The sequence below is a fragment of the Apus apus genome, chromosome 7, assembly GCF_020740795.1.
Source record: "Apus apus isolate bApuApu2 chromosome 7, bApuApu2.pri.cur, whole genome shotgun sequence".
NCBI classification, from domain to species: Eukaryota; Metazoa; Chordata; class Aves; order Apodiformes; family Apodidae; genus Apus; species Apus apus.
The window spans coordinates 31096104-31109873 of NC_067288.1; the positions used below are offsets into that span (position 1 = coordinate 31096104).

At 45.2% G+C, this 13770-nt stretch overlaps 1 protein-coding gene across 2 annotated transcripts in view; it reads right to left on the minus strand.

Moving 5' to 3' along the window:
- Positions 1-647: 647 nt before the first annotated feature.
- Positions 648-13770, minus strand: part of NEGR1 (neuronal growth regulator 1) — a 226831-nt gene continuing 213708 nt past the window's right edge. Inside the window, exon 8 of one of the 2 annotated variants that reach the window (XM_051625735.1) lies at positions 648-4943. In XM_051625735.1, coding sequence (XP_051481695.1) covers positions 4819-4943 — 125 coding nt within the window. In that variant the 3' untranslated portion in view covers positions 648-4818. The remainder of the gene's footprint in view (positions 4944-13770) is intronic. The other variant, XM_051625737.1, reaches the window with a different exon arrangement.

Here is a 13770-nt window from a genome sequence, read left to right on the forward strand (position 1 = left end):
CTTAATGTGCCTTAAAATATGAATGACTGAAAGCAAAGTTTATGGGAGGTGGCAGCTGTGCTGATCTCTGCGGTTTTTAACAGGCAGATTTTCTAATATAAAGGGACCTTCGAGCTCTTCATGAATTAGGCATAAAGGGACCAGAGAGTGACAGGAGCAACAGGGACGGGCTCAGCACTGAAGGTGCCCTGGTAAAAACCTCCCCACCCTTCCTGAGACTAGACTTTGGAGCAGGCTGTATAGAGAATCCTTTCCAAACTATCCTCAGCCCTTTGTGCCACTGCCTTGATTTGGCCCTTTCCACTTAGGGACTTTTCTGATCCCAGAATAAGTTCCCTCTCTTGCCCTCAGTGCTCACAGAGAGGAATGGAAAAAAGAACCAAACCCGGCAGCGTGTGGGCAGCATCCCTGCCCTGCCTAGGGCTGGTCACATCCACAGGCAACACCCCCTTCCGTGTCAACATTGATTTCTCTACCCTCAATATTAAGGCTGAATGGAGAAATTTTAATTCCTGATTTTTAAGGTTTGTTGTGTAATTTGTTGTTTTTTTTTGTTTTGTTTTCTTTTTTAAGCTAGAGTTCTGTGTTGCAAGCTGCAGCCTGGCCAGAGGGCTGGGGATGTGCAGCCTCCCTGCAGCGCCGCTGGGCTGGGGGACCCAGGCACCTGGCTCTGCCCTGCCTCAGGGCACCCGGGAAGGGACCAGGCAAGGGGAGAGGGATGGGGACAGGGAGGGGGACGGAGTGGGGACAGGAGGAGCCCTTGGCAGCACCGTGACACCCTCAGACCCCCGGCAGGCCCTGCCAGTGAGGCGACGCGTTGCCAGGGCTGAGGTGTCAGGCTAAAATTTACCCTTTTCCTAAACTTCCTCATGTGTGTCAATTTATGCAAGAATTTTTAAATTATTTAAGATTCTTTTAAAAGAAATGCCTTTTTTTCTTTTTTTATTATTTTTTTAATATCCCTTTTTTCTTTTTTTTTTTTTTTTTCTTTCTTCAAAGAAACAAACCCCTCCATGTCAGGCTATGCAATATGGGTTATTTACCTCCAGGCTGGGCACAAGCCTAACCCAGCCCTAGAAGTAAATGCATATTTAGTCTTTAAGGCATCTTGTTTATCCGTGTAAATACTTACTTTGGTACAGACACCCTTCATAACACAGCTACGTGGGTTAAGCAAAGATTTTGGTAGGCATCACATTTCTCATTGTTTGTCTAGAATGCCAGCTCTGAAAATGTGCAAATAAGCAGCTTTTACTGGTGATGGTTTTTAACACTCCTGTATCTTAAAAACAGCAGAGTTTCTAAAAAAAAAATTTAAAAATATATATATATTGAAAAGTTTTTAAAAAACTGTCTAGCTATGAAGGATACATTTCCTGCCAAGTTTTAAACCCTTGAGAAACTGCATTTGTGCAAGAGGTTGTGAGACATCCCTTAATTCAGTATTAGTAAAATACCAGGAGCAGTAACTGTGTGATCAGAGCAGGGCTGCCCCTGTGTGTGGCACTGGGGCCACGGCAGACCTGAGTTATGGCACAGGGAGGAGCTTGGGTGTTACAGACTCTAGGGGCTCCAGGGGGGACAACAGTCTGGATATAAATATTCAGTTGTACTGCTTGGAGCTAAGCCATTTATTTGTCACGTTTGAAAGGTGGGAATAAATATAATAATATTTGCCCGACAGATATGAACAGTATGGGTTAATCCTTTGCAGAAGCACAGAACATACCTTCCAGCAGCTGCCTAAAGCAAACACACCCACAGATTAAAGGGCAGTGGATTTTATAAGATGCTGTGCTCAATTTGCAGCAGTCTGCACCACCCCTTTTGGAAGCATGTCCCAGTTAAGTCCCAATCTGTACAATTCCCAGTTTACCACATGGAACAGATTCACCAAGAACCACGTTTCTTTATTTGATCAACACCACCTACAGCTCCAATCCTGCAAAAATTAAGGTCATTTGGCTCTCTGTCCTATGCCTGTTGAACTGATGGGTGCATGAAGCTACGTGCAGCTGCATCTCTGGGGGGCAGAGGGCTGAGCTGAGCTGCAACCCCCCTGGGCACTGTGGACCATCCTGTCCCACCAAGCCCTGCACACAAACACACACTCCCTCCACACTCAACACCCAGGCCTGACCAAGGGCAAGCACCTACTTCAGCTAAGAAACACCATTGGCACCTGGAAGGGTCTGGGGGCTTTGTTTTGTTTCTTTTTGGAATCTACAATTCAGATTGAAAGGTTGGACAGGATGATCCTTGAGGTGCCTTCCAACCTGTCGTTCTAGCATCCTATGGATAATTATGTCCCCCCAGATTTAAGTGAAAATTCAGTGATAGGACTGAATATCTTGCCTGTGTTTTCCTGTGGCTCTGCCTGGTAGGAAAGCCAACAGTCAATACTTTTTTTTTTTTTTTCCCTGTAGTTAATAAAGCTGCTGTTTGTTCTATTCTGTTGCTGGAAATACCAGGTTCCAGATATCAGGAACCACTGCAATGAAATATATCATCAAAATACAGAATTTGATCCAGTCACAGTATAGAAACAGCTCTCAATTTTATTTGAGACGAGGCAGCTGAGTTGGGCCGTGTGTATCCTGTGCTCAGAAACCTGCACTGGCTCAATACTTTCTGCAGCACCACTGTTTCTAGCCAATGGATTTGAAAATATAGCACTTTAAAGCTGCAATACAAGAGAGAGCAGAATATTGGGACTGTGAATAGTATCATTTGAGTTGGGTTTATACTATTTCCTTAAAGAATGAATTTTGTCATGTTATTCAAGGTTTAAAAAAAATATGCCACGCTTCTGAAAATAGTAACTGCTGAGCTGTAAATGATCAGGTAGAAATTGTAGGATCCATCACTGACCAGACGCAGAGTGACCCAGGAAATGTTGTTGTCATGGTTTGGAGTCAAGGTAGTTCTGTTTACACCCTTTACCAGTAGCTACCCCAGATCCACTGCACGTCCTGACTACATGTTAGGATGGGAGAGTGTCTGTTGAGCCCAGGGGAGCTCAGCACCTGCTTTTCCAAATCCTGGGGTGTCCATGAGTGACCTGGAAAGCTCTGAGGACACGCAGTGCTGCTCTGGTGCTGTTACAAACCCTGGGCTGCACTGTAAGAATGGTCTCACCTACTGCAGCTCGTGTCCAAGCCACAGGGATGGGAACATCCGTGATGGGCTTCTTATTCTTGTCACCAGGAGTTGTTTTGTAGGGAAGTCAAGATCTACTTGGGTCCCCAGGGCATCTGGCACTCAAGGGCTGTTGGCCACAGTCGTGCCCAAGCAGTTTACACAGAAGGTGTTTGTAAATCAGTGGTAAACTGTGAGCAATGTTTTGCCTTAATGCTGCTCTGAGCTCTTTTAAATAAGAAAGTCAGCAGTGTCCTGTGCTACTGAGACACCTGATCCTCCACTGAGTGAAACGGGAGCTGTCCTGATGGACTGCAGGAGAAGGGAATGGTGTCTGGGGACTGGCTGTGGTGGCAAAAGGGTTGGACAGTGTTAGTGCAGCGGGAGTTGATGTCCTGTCTGTAAAGAGGATTCTACCACGGACAGCAACAGGCACCTCAGTGCAGTCATTGGAGCAACCTCGTTTTAATATAGATATGTATTTTATATATATATGTATATATATAAAATTCTGCTTGATATCTCATGTATTTTCAGGTATCTAATATTTAAAAGCATCCTTTATCATTGCTAAATTAGCCAAACCAGTACAAAATTAAGTGCAAGAAAAATACCAATTCACATAGTTTTTGCCAGTAATACAAAAGGGACTATTGAGCTTCTCACATTTACAGCCATTTAGGAATTTGGATTTAGGATGACTAAGGAAAACATTCCTACATTCAAAAGATGTCTCAAAATAATTTGTGTTCTGTTTTGCAATGGGAAAACTAGTTCTGACAGAGATCAGCTACTGGTTAGTGGTGGTAGATGGAAAACACAAGAAGGAGTTGGTGCTTTCCTTGACTGATTGCCTAAAAACATTAAGTCTGAAGCAGTTTGATGACCCCCTGGAGATGAGAGAGGAGGTTTTTCCTTTTAGCCAGTAGCACCTTTATCCTCAACTAGAGATTTCTTATGCTCAAAAGGATGCGTTAGCATTTCCCAAAACACATTCCAGAATGGTTGGAGAGGAAGAGGAAAGTCGTGGTTTATGAAGGCACACCCATGCTGACTTGGCAGGAGAAAGGAAAGGAAAGGGAAAGCAGGACTGCACAATGCAGTTATAATACAAGGCTCATTCTTGAAACCTGAATATCATGCTAGAAGAAAATCTAGATATGTGTAATATTCTGAAGAAATATTTTGAAGGCAATAGTATTTGATATTTTTTTATATCAAAAAAGAAAAAAATGTTTCTGTGTAAATGTGGAGAGAATGCTCTTGAAGAAGGGAACTGAATGTTTGTATTGCAGCCTTAAAGAAGCACATTTTTACTGCAATATTTCTTTTTTTTTTTTTGTAAACTCCGGCCTGCGACTCGGCAGGCCATGACTGAATGCTTTTGAAAACTTGTAGATTACAAACATGAAATCACAATTAATATCCTCTAAAAGTAATTTCAGAGCTTTCACGTCTTAAAAAAGGACAATGTGTACTGCTTCACAAGGTAATGCAGCTAATCAAAAAAAAGGAGTAGAATTAAAGTATTTACATAATGAGCAATTCTACAGAAGGCGATCATCCCCGTGTCAGCACTGCTGATTATATCCCACGCTGCTTTTAACAAACTCTACCAGATTGGATCCAGTCATCAGCACTTTCAGAGAATCCTTAAAAGCCTTTTATGGGTCTTTACACTTAGTGCAGAATGATGTTCTTCAGGTAGAATATGCTGGTGAGGGAGGACAGTGTCAACACAAGGTACCAGCAGGAGAAGAGGACTTCGGCGTCACCGGTGATCCCGTACTGGGCCGTACTGGGAGCTGCAAAGAGAAGAAAAAGGGGTTAAGTGAAAATTTCAACATTCCCAACTTCTTTGTTTTCATTAGTGCTCCTAAGATAATGACTAGGGCAGCAGAAATGTTCTCTTGAGAAGCAGAGGAAATGCTGGCAGGGTAGCCCAGCCCTCGGGCTGCAGCGCTCAGTGGGCATTGGCTGTTGTTGTAAGGAGGAGAAGTCATCCCTGCAGCAAGCAGCTCAGCCTGGCAGCTCTGGACATCAGATGAGCACTTCATGCTTAAACATCTGAATAATTTATCTGGTTTTAAGTTGCTGAGCATTAAGATCTCCACTAAGATCAATGAGAGGTGAATATATTTAGACCTGTTAGAAAACAACTCATTTGCTGCTTGACTTTAGAAGCCAAAGTCTGAAAATTTTGCTTGGACAAAGAAGCTGATATTTATTTTCTCTTTGAAGAAATTGTATTTACTGGCTTTAATACAAAGCCTGTCTCAAATCACTAAGTAACTATTACAGGAAGGGTATGCAAAAGAAGAGTTAAAATGTAAGAAATCAGTGTGGAGAAACAAGCGTGGAGACAATAATTTGCAGCAGTTCTGAGCATCCACTGGTTCTCCTGCAGCCCAGGAACTGACCTGGGCAGAAAAAGATGATTTTGGTCTGGAAAAGCCCCGGGCAGGAGAAAGGAATGATCTGTCACCTCAGCCTGCACTGAGCCAAAGCTTCAGGTGATGCCACGGGGATGTGCAGCTGCTCAATAAGCACTGAGCAGGCCTTGCTTATGTCAGTGGTACTTGATTGAGACACAAGTTGCCAAATTTGCCTATTTTGACTAGACTGACCCAATGTCTGCCAGAAACATGGATGGAGATTGGCTGGTGGATGCTGAGCAAAACTGAGCCAGCTTGGTGCCCACGTTCTGGTGCTACTTTTCCCTGTAGAAGACAGAGGTGTAGGAGGGGTACAGAAATTTCCAAGCTCATTCCCAATGACTGATTTTGATTGAGCTGGGGATGCTCAACCCAAAGGCTTGGCTGCAAAAGAGAGAAACCACTGATGTGTTGACTTTGAAAAACATGTGAGCCATGTATGAAGAGAGGGGAGAGGTCACCTCAGAGCCCAGGGTTGGTGGTGGGGGGTTGGATCCCCCAGGGAGGATCCTGCCTCTTCTGCAGGATCTCTCCTTTTGACCCCTTACATTGCTGTCCTGAGGTGCTCCTCAAGGCACTGGGCTACCTGGACCAAGAACATCAAGAGATGGTCTGAAGAGGAGACCTTGGCCAACAGCTCTACTCTGCAGTTACATGGAAGAGGGCTACACAGCACTGGTACTAATGGTGCAGGAGACAGTTTCCCTGGGGCCAAGTCAAAGCCTGTCCCACCTCCTTGCCCAGCAGTGAGCCACCTCTGACAGCACAGCTGCCCTAGCCCAGAGCCCAGGCCACCTCTGGCAGTGAGACACAGGTGCATGCAGAGCTTCTGAGTAAGGGGTCACCAGATCCCATGTGCTTCCCCTTTGGCCAGAGGAGGAGAAAAAAAGCACCCCTGATGGCAGGCACAGCTGTGCTGCCAAGGGCCTGGAGGGATGCATGGTGTGGCAGGTTGGAGCCCAGAGAGGGCAGCAGGACCTGGCCAGGAGGGGGAGTGATTTTGCAGGATGCAAATTTCTGGTCTTGAATTTCAAGTCTTGTTCAGTCTAAACACTGAAATGTAAACATTGCTTTGCTGTCTATACAGAAAGCTGAACTATGTGCTACCAGGTCCATTTGCAACATAGGCTGTTTTATCAGGCACAGAGTATGGGATAAAATAAAAAATAATTCATTTTCCCCCCCCCCTGCAGAAAGGTTAAGGTAATAAAAAAATAAATAAATTACAAGATGAAGCTTGATTTTGAAGCTTAGTTTGGTGACTTATAACCATGACTAACTGCAGGACAGGGCGCTCTCTTCTCATTAAAAAGGAAGTTTCTGTGATAAGTCAGTATGACAAATCAACATTTAATTTGTTACAAACCCAGGCTCACCAGCTGAAGCACAGCGTAGGTGGTATTTCATTTTATCTTATTAAAAGAGTTTCCCCAACGTAAAGATAATTTGAACTATGGTGGCTATAAATGCGAGTGGAAAATTATGTAAATCTGATTTCCTGTGCACGAACCAGTACTATCTTTCTAAAGCTTATTAAATCATATCTGGATTGTTTCAGCACAAAGGCACTAGGTGAATTAATGGGGGGAAATACATAGACTTGGGTAGATAACAGGAAGAATTATGGTTCCCAAAGCTGGCTAGCCAGAAGAATTTGATGTGAAAGAAACCTGAAGGAGAAGCAAATCTGCCTTAAGGGACTGGACTCTGCTGGGTTTGAATAAAGTGCCCCGAGGGCTGAGCTCACGTGGTGCAGGGATGTCTCGGGGGAACAGGGGCTGGTTTTGCCATCCATGGGCAATGTATTAGCCCCATTCAGCCCCCTCCATCCCACACCTCCCCCCACTGAGGAGCCAGGGTGTCGACACTATGGCTGAGCCTGAAAAACAAGATTTCAGTTCAAAAGAATCATTAAATAATGTCTCTGAGTTCCTTTAAAGCTGTCTTTGGCCTTACACTAAAGAATGAAATCCAGCTGTGCTGCGTGGCTTCCAGGGTCACTGCGACTGAGGCTCTGAACGAGCTTGAGCAGGAATGTAGAATTATTCTCCAGCCCCTCTAATACCTGTTCCTCTCCTCAGATTCCTTTCAAGAGGATGAACTGGTGTGATCCTGCTGGCACTGGCTCTGCTGTGTGGTCCCTGCTGGCTTCGTCCCCCTTGCTGACACCCTGCAGAGATGCTGGCTACAGAAACCCAATGTAAACCTGGAGCTCCACATGCCCCAAGGGTCCCTTGAACAGAGACATGGCTCTCCTTGTGGAAATGTCCCCAAACCCACGGCATGACAACCAGCAAACTGCCCAGATACTGGCTTTAAAGTGCATTTTGGAACTGTATGCTGCAGGTGTAAAAAGCCGAGCTACTTCAATTCAAACTGGAACCGGTAGCTGGGAAATATTTGCTGTGTGCACCACAGGACTGGCAGGCACATCGGGGCGAGCTGCTTCAAGCCTTTCCTTTAGCTGTTGGTGGAAAAAGCCTGACTGCTCTTCAGCTTGCTCTGAGTCTCCTTTTATAATTAGCAGCCCCAATTTGAGCACCCTTTGGGCAGCTGGGCAGGCGCTGCCGGTGCGTTCAGCTGGGGAACACCAGGTGTGATGGATGGAGACTTACTGATTGGGAGAGCCCTGCTGGATCATGATGGAACTTGACTTTCATTTGACTTCTGGAAATCTCCAAGTGTTTCTAGCCTCCAAAGTGAATTTATAAGCAGATGTCCCTCTCCTGCTGCTAGTGGCAAATGGGTTGCATCAATTACAACGTCACGGTAAGGCTGCTGCATGGCAGGCAATTCAAAATGTCATGCTTGGCTCTTAAAAATTCTTAAAAATTAACAAGCTTCTGCAGTCCTTCTCTTTTTCATGTCCATATTCTAATTGTTTTTCCTGTGGCTGCCTGCTTGCTTTGCTGGCAAAAGAAAATTTTCTTCTCAAATATTAATAAAATTCTGTAGCTAGTTAGTGGTTTCACAAACTTTAAAAAGTAAACAAACTTTTAGATTCTTAGTATGGGCTGCTTAGTCATTAATCTTGAATGAATAGTTATTTTTTTATAAGTACTAAGTAGTCCTTGCTTTCGTTCTCATTGCTGTGTAATGCTAGACAAGGTAATTTTATTATTGTTGATTTTCATAAGGTTTGTTTTGAAGACTTGCAATGTCAGACTAAAAACCTTAGTTTAGGAATGAATGAAAAGGTTTAAGTGTTTGAAAATAGCATCGAAGTCACAGCTGCTTTTCCCCCTGCCAAGTCCTTAGCATTGCATACTGTTTTAGACAGACACACACACACTTGCAGGCTTAATATTTGTAGAGTGAGATAATGGTGGAGGTTTGTCTGATTAGGTATTAATGAAAAGCATGAATTACCTGACTCCCTGATTACATCTGGAGCTATCCTGGGCATTTCCATAATCCCCATGGTACCCATCCTAATGGAGCAGTCTGTTCAGAACTGATTTTACAGTGTGTGAAGGTTTTGGTACAGAGAGGGGGTATGGAGAACAGGGGCTGGCCCACTGAGAGGTATTTATCTGGCTAAAGGTTCCTGCCCAGAACAATGTCTTGGTAAATATCTGAGATGGGGACCAAGGTCAAATTGTTTGGCTCCTCTTGTGCTGATCCAGTGGTGCAAATTCAGTTCAGAGCTGTGTAGTGGTACCTTAAACAACAGTGAATTTCCATCTAGAAGAAGATTATAATGAGCTTGATAAAAAAGTCTGATGATTGAAATATAAAGGAAGATGCAGTGATGTTAAAACAGATCAGCTTCAGTCACTAAGGGATAATAATTTCCTTTCTTGCTAATGGGGAAGTGAAGCCCCACACCTGGGAGCAGCGTTCCTAGTGCTGATGGCCCCAGCAGCCACGTTTGGGTGGTAACGTGTTGAACTCCAGGCACTGGGCACCACCCATGGCTGAGCAGAGGAAATGGGGTGAAACTGTGGGCAGAGCCTCCTTGTCTGTGGTGCCTGGGCTGGAGAGGCAGGGGTGTTGAGCTGAGCTGTGCATGGCAGGTCACAGGAGAGCTGCAAAGGCTTGGTGGGTCCCTGCACATGCCCTCACCAAGAAGACAGTTCTTCCCCCAGAGAGCTTGGTGGGAAGTCCCATGCTCCTTGGGATTTGTAGCCATGATCTGCCTGGCCAGGGCAGCCCTCAACATACAGCAGTAGGTGACAGAAATGGATTTTGTGTGCTCATTTGCTGGAGCAGCTCTGCTCTGGAGACAGGCTGGGAGAGTTGGGGTGTTCAGCCTGGAGAAGAGAAGGCTCCAGGGAGACCTTAGAGCAGCTTCCAGTGCCTGAAGGGGCTCCAGGAAAGCTGGGGAGGGACTTTGGACAAAGGCATGGAGGGATGGGATGAGGGGCAATGGCTTTAAACTGAAAGAGGGGAGATTAAGGTTAGACAGGAAGAAATTCTGTGCTCTGAGGGTGCTGAGACACTGGAACAGATTGTCCAGAAAAGCTGTCACTGCCCCATCCCTGAAAGCATTGAAGAGCAGGTTGGATGGGGCTTGGAGCAATGTGGCCTAGTGGGAGGTGTCCCTGCAAGGGGTGGGAAGTAGATGAGCTTTAAGGTCCCACACAGCCCTGTCTATGGTTCCATGATACTGCACCGTTTCCATGGTGTCTCAGCCCGGCTGAAGGAGAAAGCCCTGCTAGGGTCAGTGCTGCCGTGTCTTCCACCACTGTTGGAGCACAACTGCTGGCCAAGGTCCCCATAGGTGCCTCTGAAGTCCACAGACTCTTATCAAGCTCTCCTTTTTTTCTAATTAGTGGTTATGCTACATAATCCTAATGTTTTACAACAGTTAGCAGTTGTGAAAACATTTCAGCACGCTCTCAGCACAGATCGGATTATATTCAGACATCTCTCCTGGTGGTGAATAGAAAGGAACAAAGTAATATTGTATCACTATCTCTAATTAATACAAGAGATTAGGAACAGTGCTATGCTCAAATGTGCAAACCAGCATTTCCTAACACCAAGGCCTGCATTAGCCAGAAATAATTATAAGCTTTAATGCTGATGCCTTGTAGACAAAAGCATGGACCTCTTTAGGTTGTCTGAATAAGCAAGACTAATTTTGTTAAGTGGATTATGTAGAGAGATGTTAATAAGCATTTCATTTAACTATATTCAGGTTAATGATTTATTATAGGAAAGACTTAATAAATAGGTTTTTTGCAACATTTAAAATATACAGAGAAGGAAGGAATAGACTAACTCAAGGTCAAAGCAGTAAGAAAAAAAAAAAGATGAAAAAGACTGGGCTGTCAAAAATGATATATTAAAAGGAAAGATTGCAAGGTAACGGGACTCTGAAGGCTCAGGTGGGTCCTACAGATAACATCTCTAAATATTGTTACACTTGAAGTTAGCTGAGGATTTACAGCTCTGGAGGAGCAGGTTGACAGTCTGTAAGAGACTGAATTAGGGAGCAGTGGCTTGTGCCAGGGGAGGTGATCTGCTTGGAGAGCACTGGGATGGGCTCACCAGGGTGGTGGCCACAGGAAGGTCTGTCCAGAAGAGAAACCTCACAGGCAGGATTGTAGAGAACGTGACCTTGGCAGAACAAAGCCTCAAAATTGTGTGCAAAAATCAGGCAGTGAAGACACCCATTTGTTTAGTCTTATGAAATGCAATCACCCTCAAGGCCAAGTGTCCCAGACTGGAAATTCAGAGTGCTGGAAAATGTCCCAGTGATGTTACACAGAGAAATCTGAACAGGGAGGCCCCTTTGAAGTGTGTGCCAGGTGGGGACTTTCATTAAACGGAGCTTTGACCATGACAATCACACCTGGAAAATGCTGATAATTTAAGTCATGTTGAAAAGCATTTGGACTGTGTCTGTGGTAGCTGGGAGCTGGCTGTGGTGACACGGAAGGTCCTCTCTGGGCTGATGTTCCTCTGTTACTGGTATGAATCACTGGAATTCCTTTTAATGAGAGAAACACGTACAGCGCTGCCCCGGCCGGCATTCCCAGAGCACATTTGAAGTGCTTACACTTGAAATAAAGGCATATGTTTGCAAGAGACGATTTTATAAATGAGGTATGGACAAAAGGGTTTGCTTTTCCCAGTGAGGAAAGCGAAGAAGTCAGCACAGAACTGTGCTGCCTGGCTTGTGGAAGAGTGAAACAGGTTTAATGTGATGGTTGCTGGGACACTGAGAAACATTTTTACTGAGTAGGGCAAAATGTTGGATGAGGTGGCTCAGCACCCCTGGCTGTGTCCTCACCTGCTCACTGTGCTCATTTGTCTCCCCAGTCCTTGCTCACGAAAACACAAGGACAAGGATTCTGCTGGGAAGAAGGGAGGAGCGTGCTGGGGACACCACCTGCATCAGCAGCACCTACAGCAGGTAGGTCAGCACAAGGACCAGCCAAGCTTTGCTCTGCTCTGCTCGTGGCTGTGCAGCCAGCCTGTTGGTCACCTGGGTGGAATTTTGGGTAGAATTTTGCTTTTGGATATTTTCTAGCCAAGAGTTGCCCAGCACTCCTGAGACAAAGATACCTGAAAATCCTTGAGAAAGGAGGGAGGCAGGGAACATTGGAAAATGTGTCCGTGAGCTAACTCTGCTGGGATGGGTTTATGCAACTTCTTCAGCTTATTCTAAGAGAGGGCTCCAGTGGATATAGCCCCAAACACAGGGGTTCTTAGAGAGTGCTTTTGTCAGTCTCTGAAACATGAGTGTTGGCAGGAGGACTGGAAAGATGAGCCCCACAGGTGGATGGGTCTGGTCAGAGGGGTGTTGTCAGGTCCCGTGCACCAGCACACACACAGGGCTGTGGGGAGGTGCAGGGCTCACGCTGAGCTCATTTCTCATTTCTAATTCAGATCAATAATGCAGCATTTTTTGAGTCTTACAATAGGAATGCAGAGAATGATTATTGCTAGAACTGTAGAAGCAGAACCCTACTATTTGTTGCACTAAAATATTAAAGCTTACATTTTAAATACTTGAGAGAGATGCCACCAGCAATGTCTGAACGTGAAGTATCATCCCAGGGTGTGTTTGTGTTTCTCTGTGTATGCACAGAAAATAAAAAAGAAGCATTTCCTGTGTCAGTCATAAAGCCCCCAGTTGAGATGTGCTCGGTATCTAATTAGAAACTGGCTCTTTACACTGATTATGGCTGAGTTAAAACATAAAATGTGAAATTTACAGGACTAAAAAGAAAGTCAAGCAATCAAAACATGGTAACTAACCCAGCATCCCATCATTGTGCTTTCATGATTGTGGGGTTCTTTGCCTGGTAACTGGGGTTCCCTGGCTGTGGAAATACATGCCCAAGGAGGCAGAAGGGACACGTTTCCCTCCTTGCCCTCTGCAACAGGCACCCACTCACACACCAACAAATAACTCCTGCTAAATATTGTAAACAGCAAAGTACTAATTTAAAACCAGCTAAAAATATACCAGGTAATGTAAATATTAAGCAAGATGATTTTTGCTTGCTTATTAATGTGATGGGGCATGCCAGGCACATTTTGCAGTTGTTCAGACCAGATCTACTCAGTGAACACTAAACAGCTGCATTTCATTAAGCTTCTAGAAAAAGCAAGAGCAGAACTGATGGAGGTTGTTAACGATGTGCAAAAGGTTCTTCAGTGTCTTAATTTCTGTTCTCAATAACTCTCTGGAACAAAGCCTTTCCAAAGTCAGCAACTTCTCAGAAGCACTTAGTGCAGGCATCACAGTATGGATGGTAGGGATATGGAAGCACCTCCACCCGTTAGGCTGACTTATGAGGGAGATGTTATTTCCCAAACAGAAGAGCTGCTTTCCTAGGGAGTGTGTCTGCAGGGGAGGCAGTTAAATGTCTAGGCCACGAATTCAGCAGAGTTAGCATGGAATCCCAGACTGGTTTGGGTTGGAAGGGACTTTCAAGATCATCTGCTTCCAAACCCCTGGTCCCACCAGCCCAGGCTGTTCCAAGCCCCATCCAACCTGCCCTTCAATACTGCCAGGGATGGGGCAGCCACAGCTTCCCTGGGCAGCCTGGGCCAGGGTCTCCCCAGTTGCAGTAAATAGCTGTGTCTGGAAAGGTGGTCCTGGGCTGGAGGAGTGCTGGTGGGCAGCAGGAAGGAGCAGCTGTGCTCAGGGGCAGTGATGGTGCCAGGGGTCATTGAGCCACATCACCTTTATGGTGGTTGTTGTCTCCTGTTTGCTATTCCTCAGTTTCATTGCCCT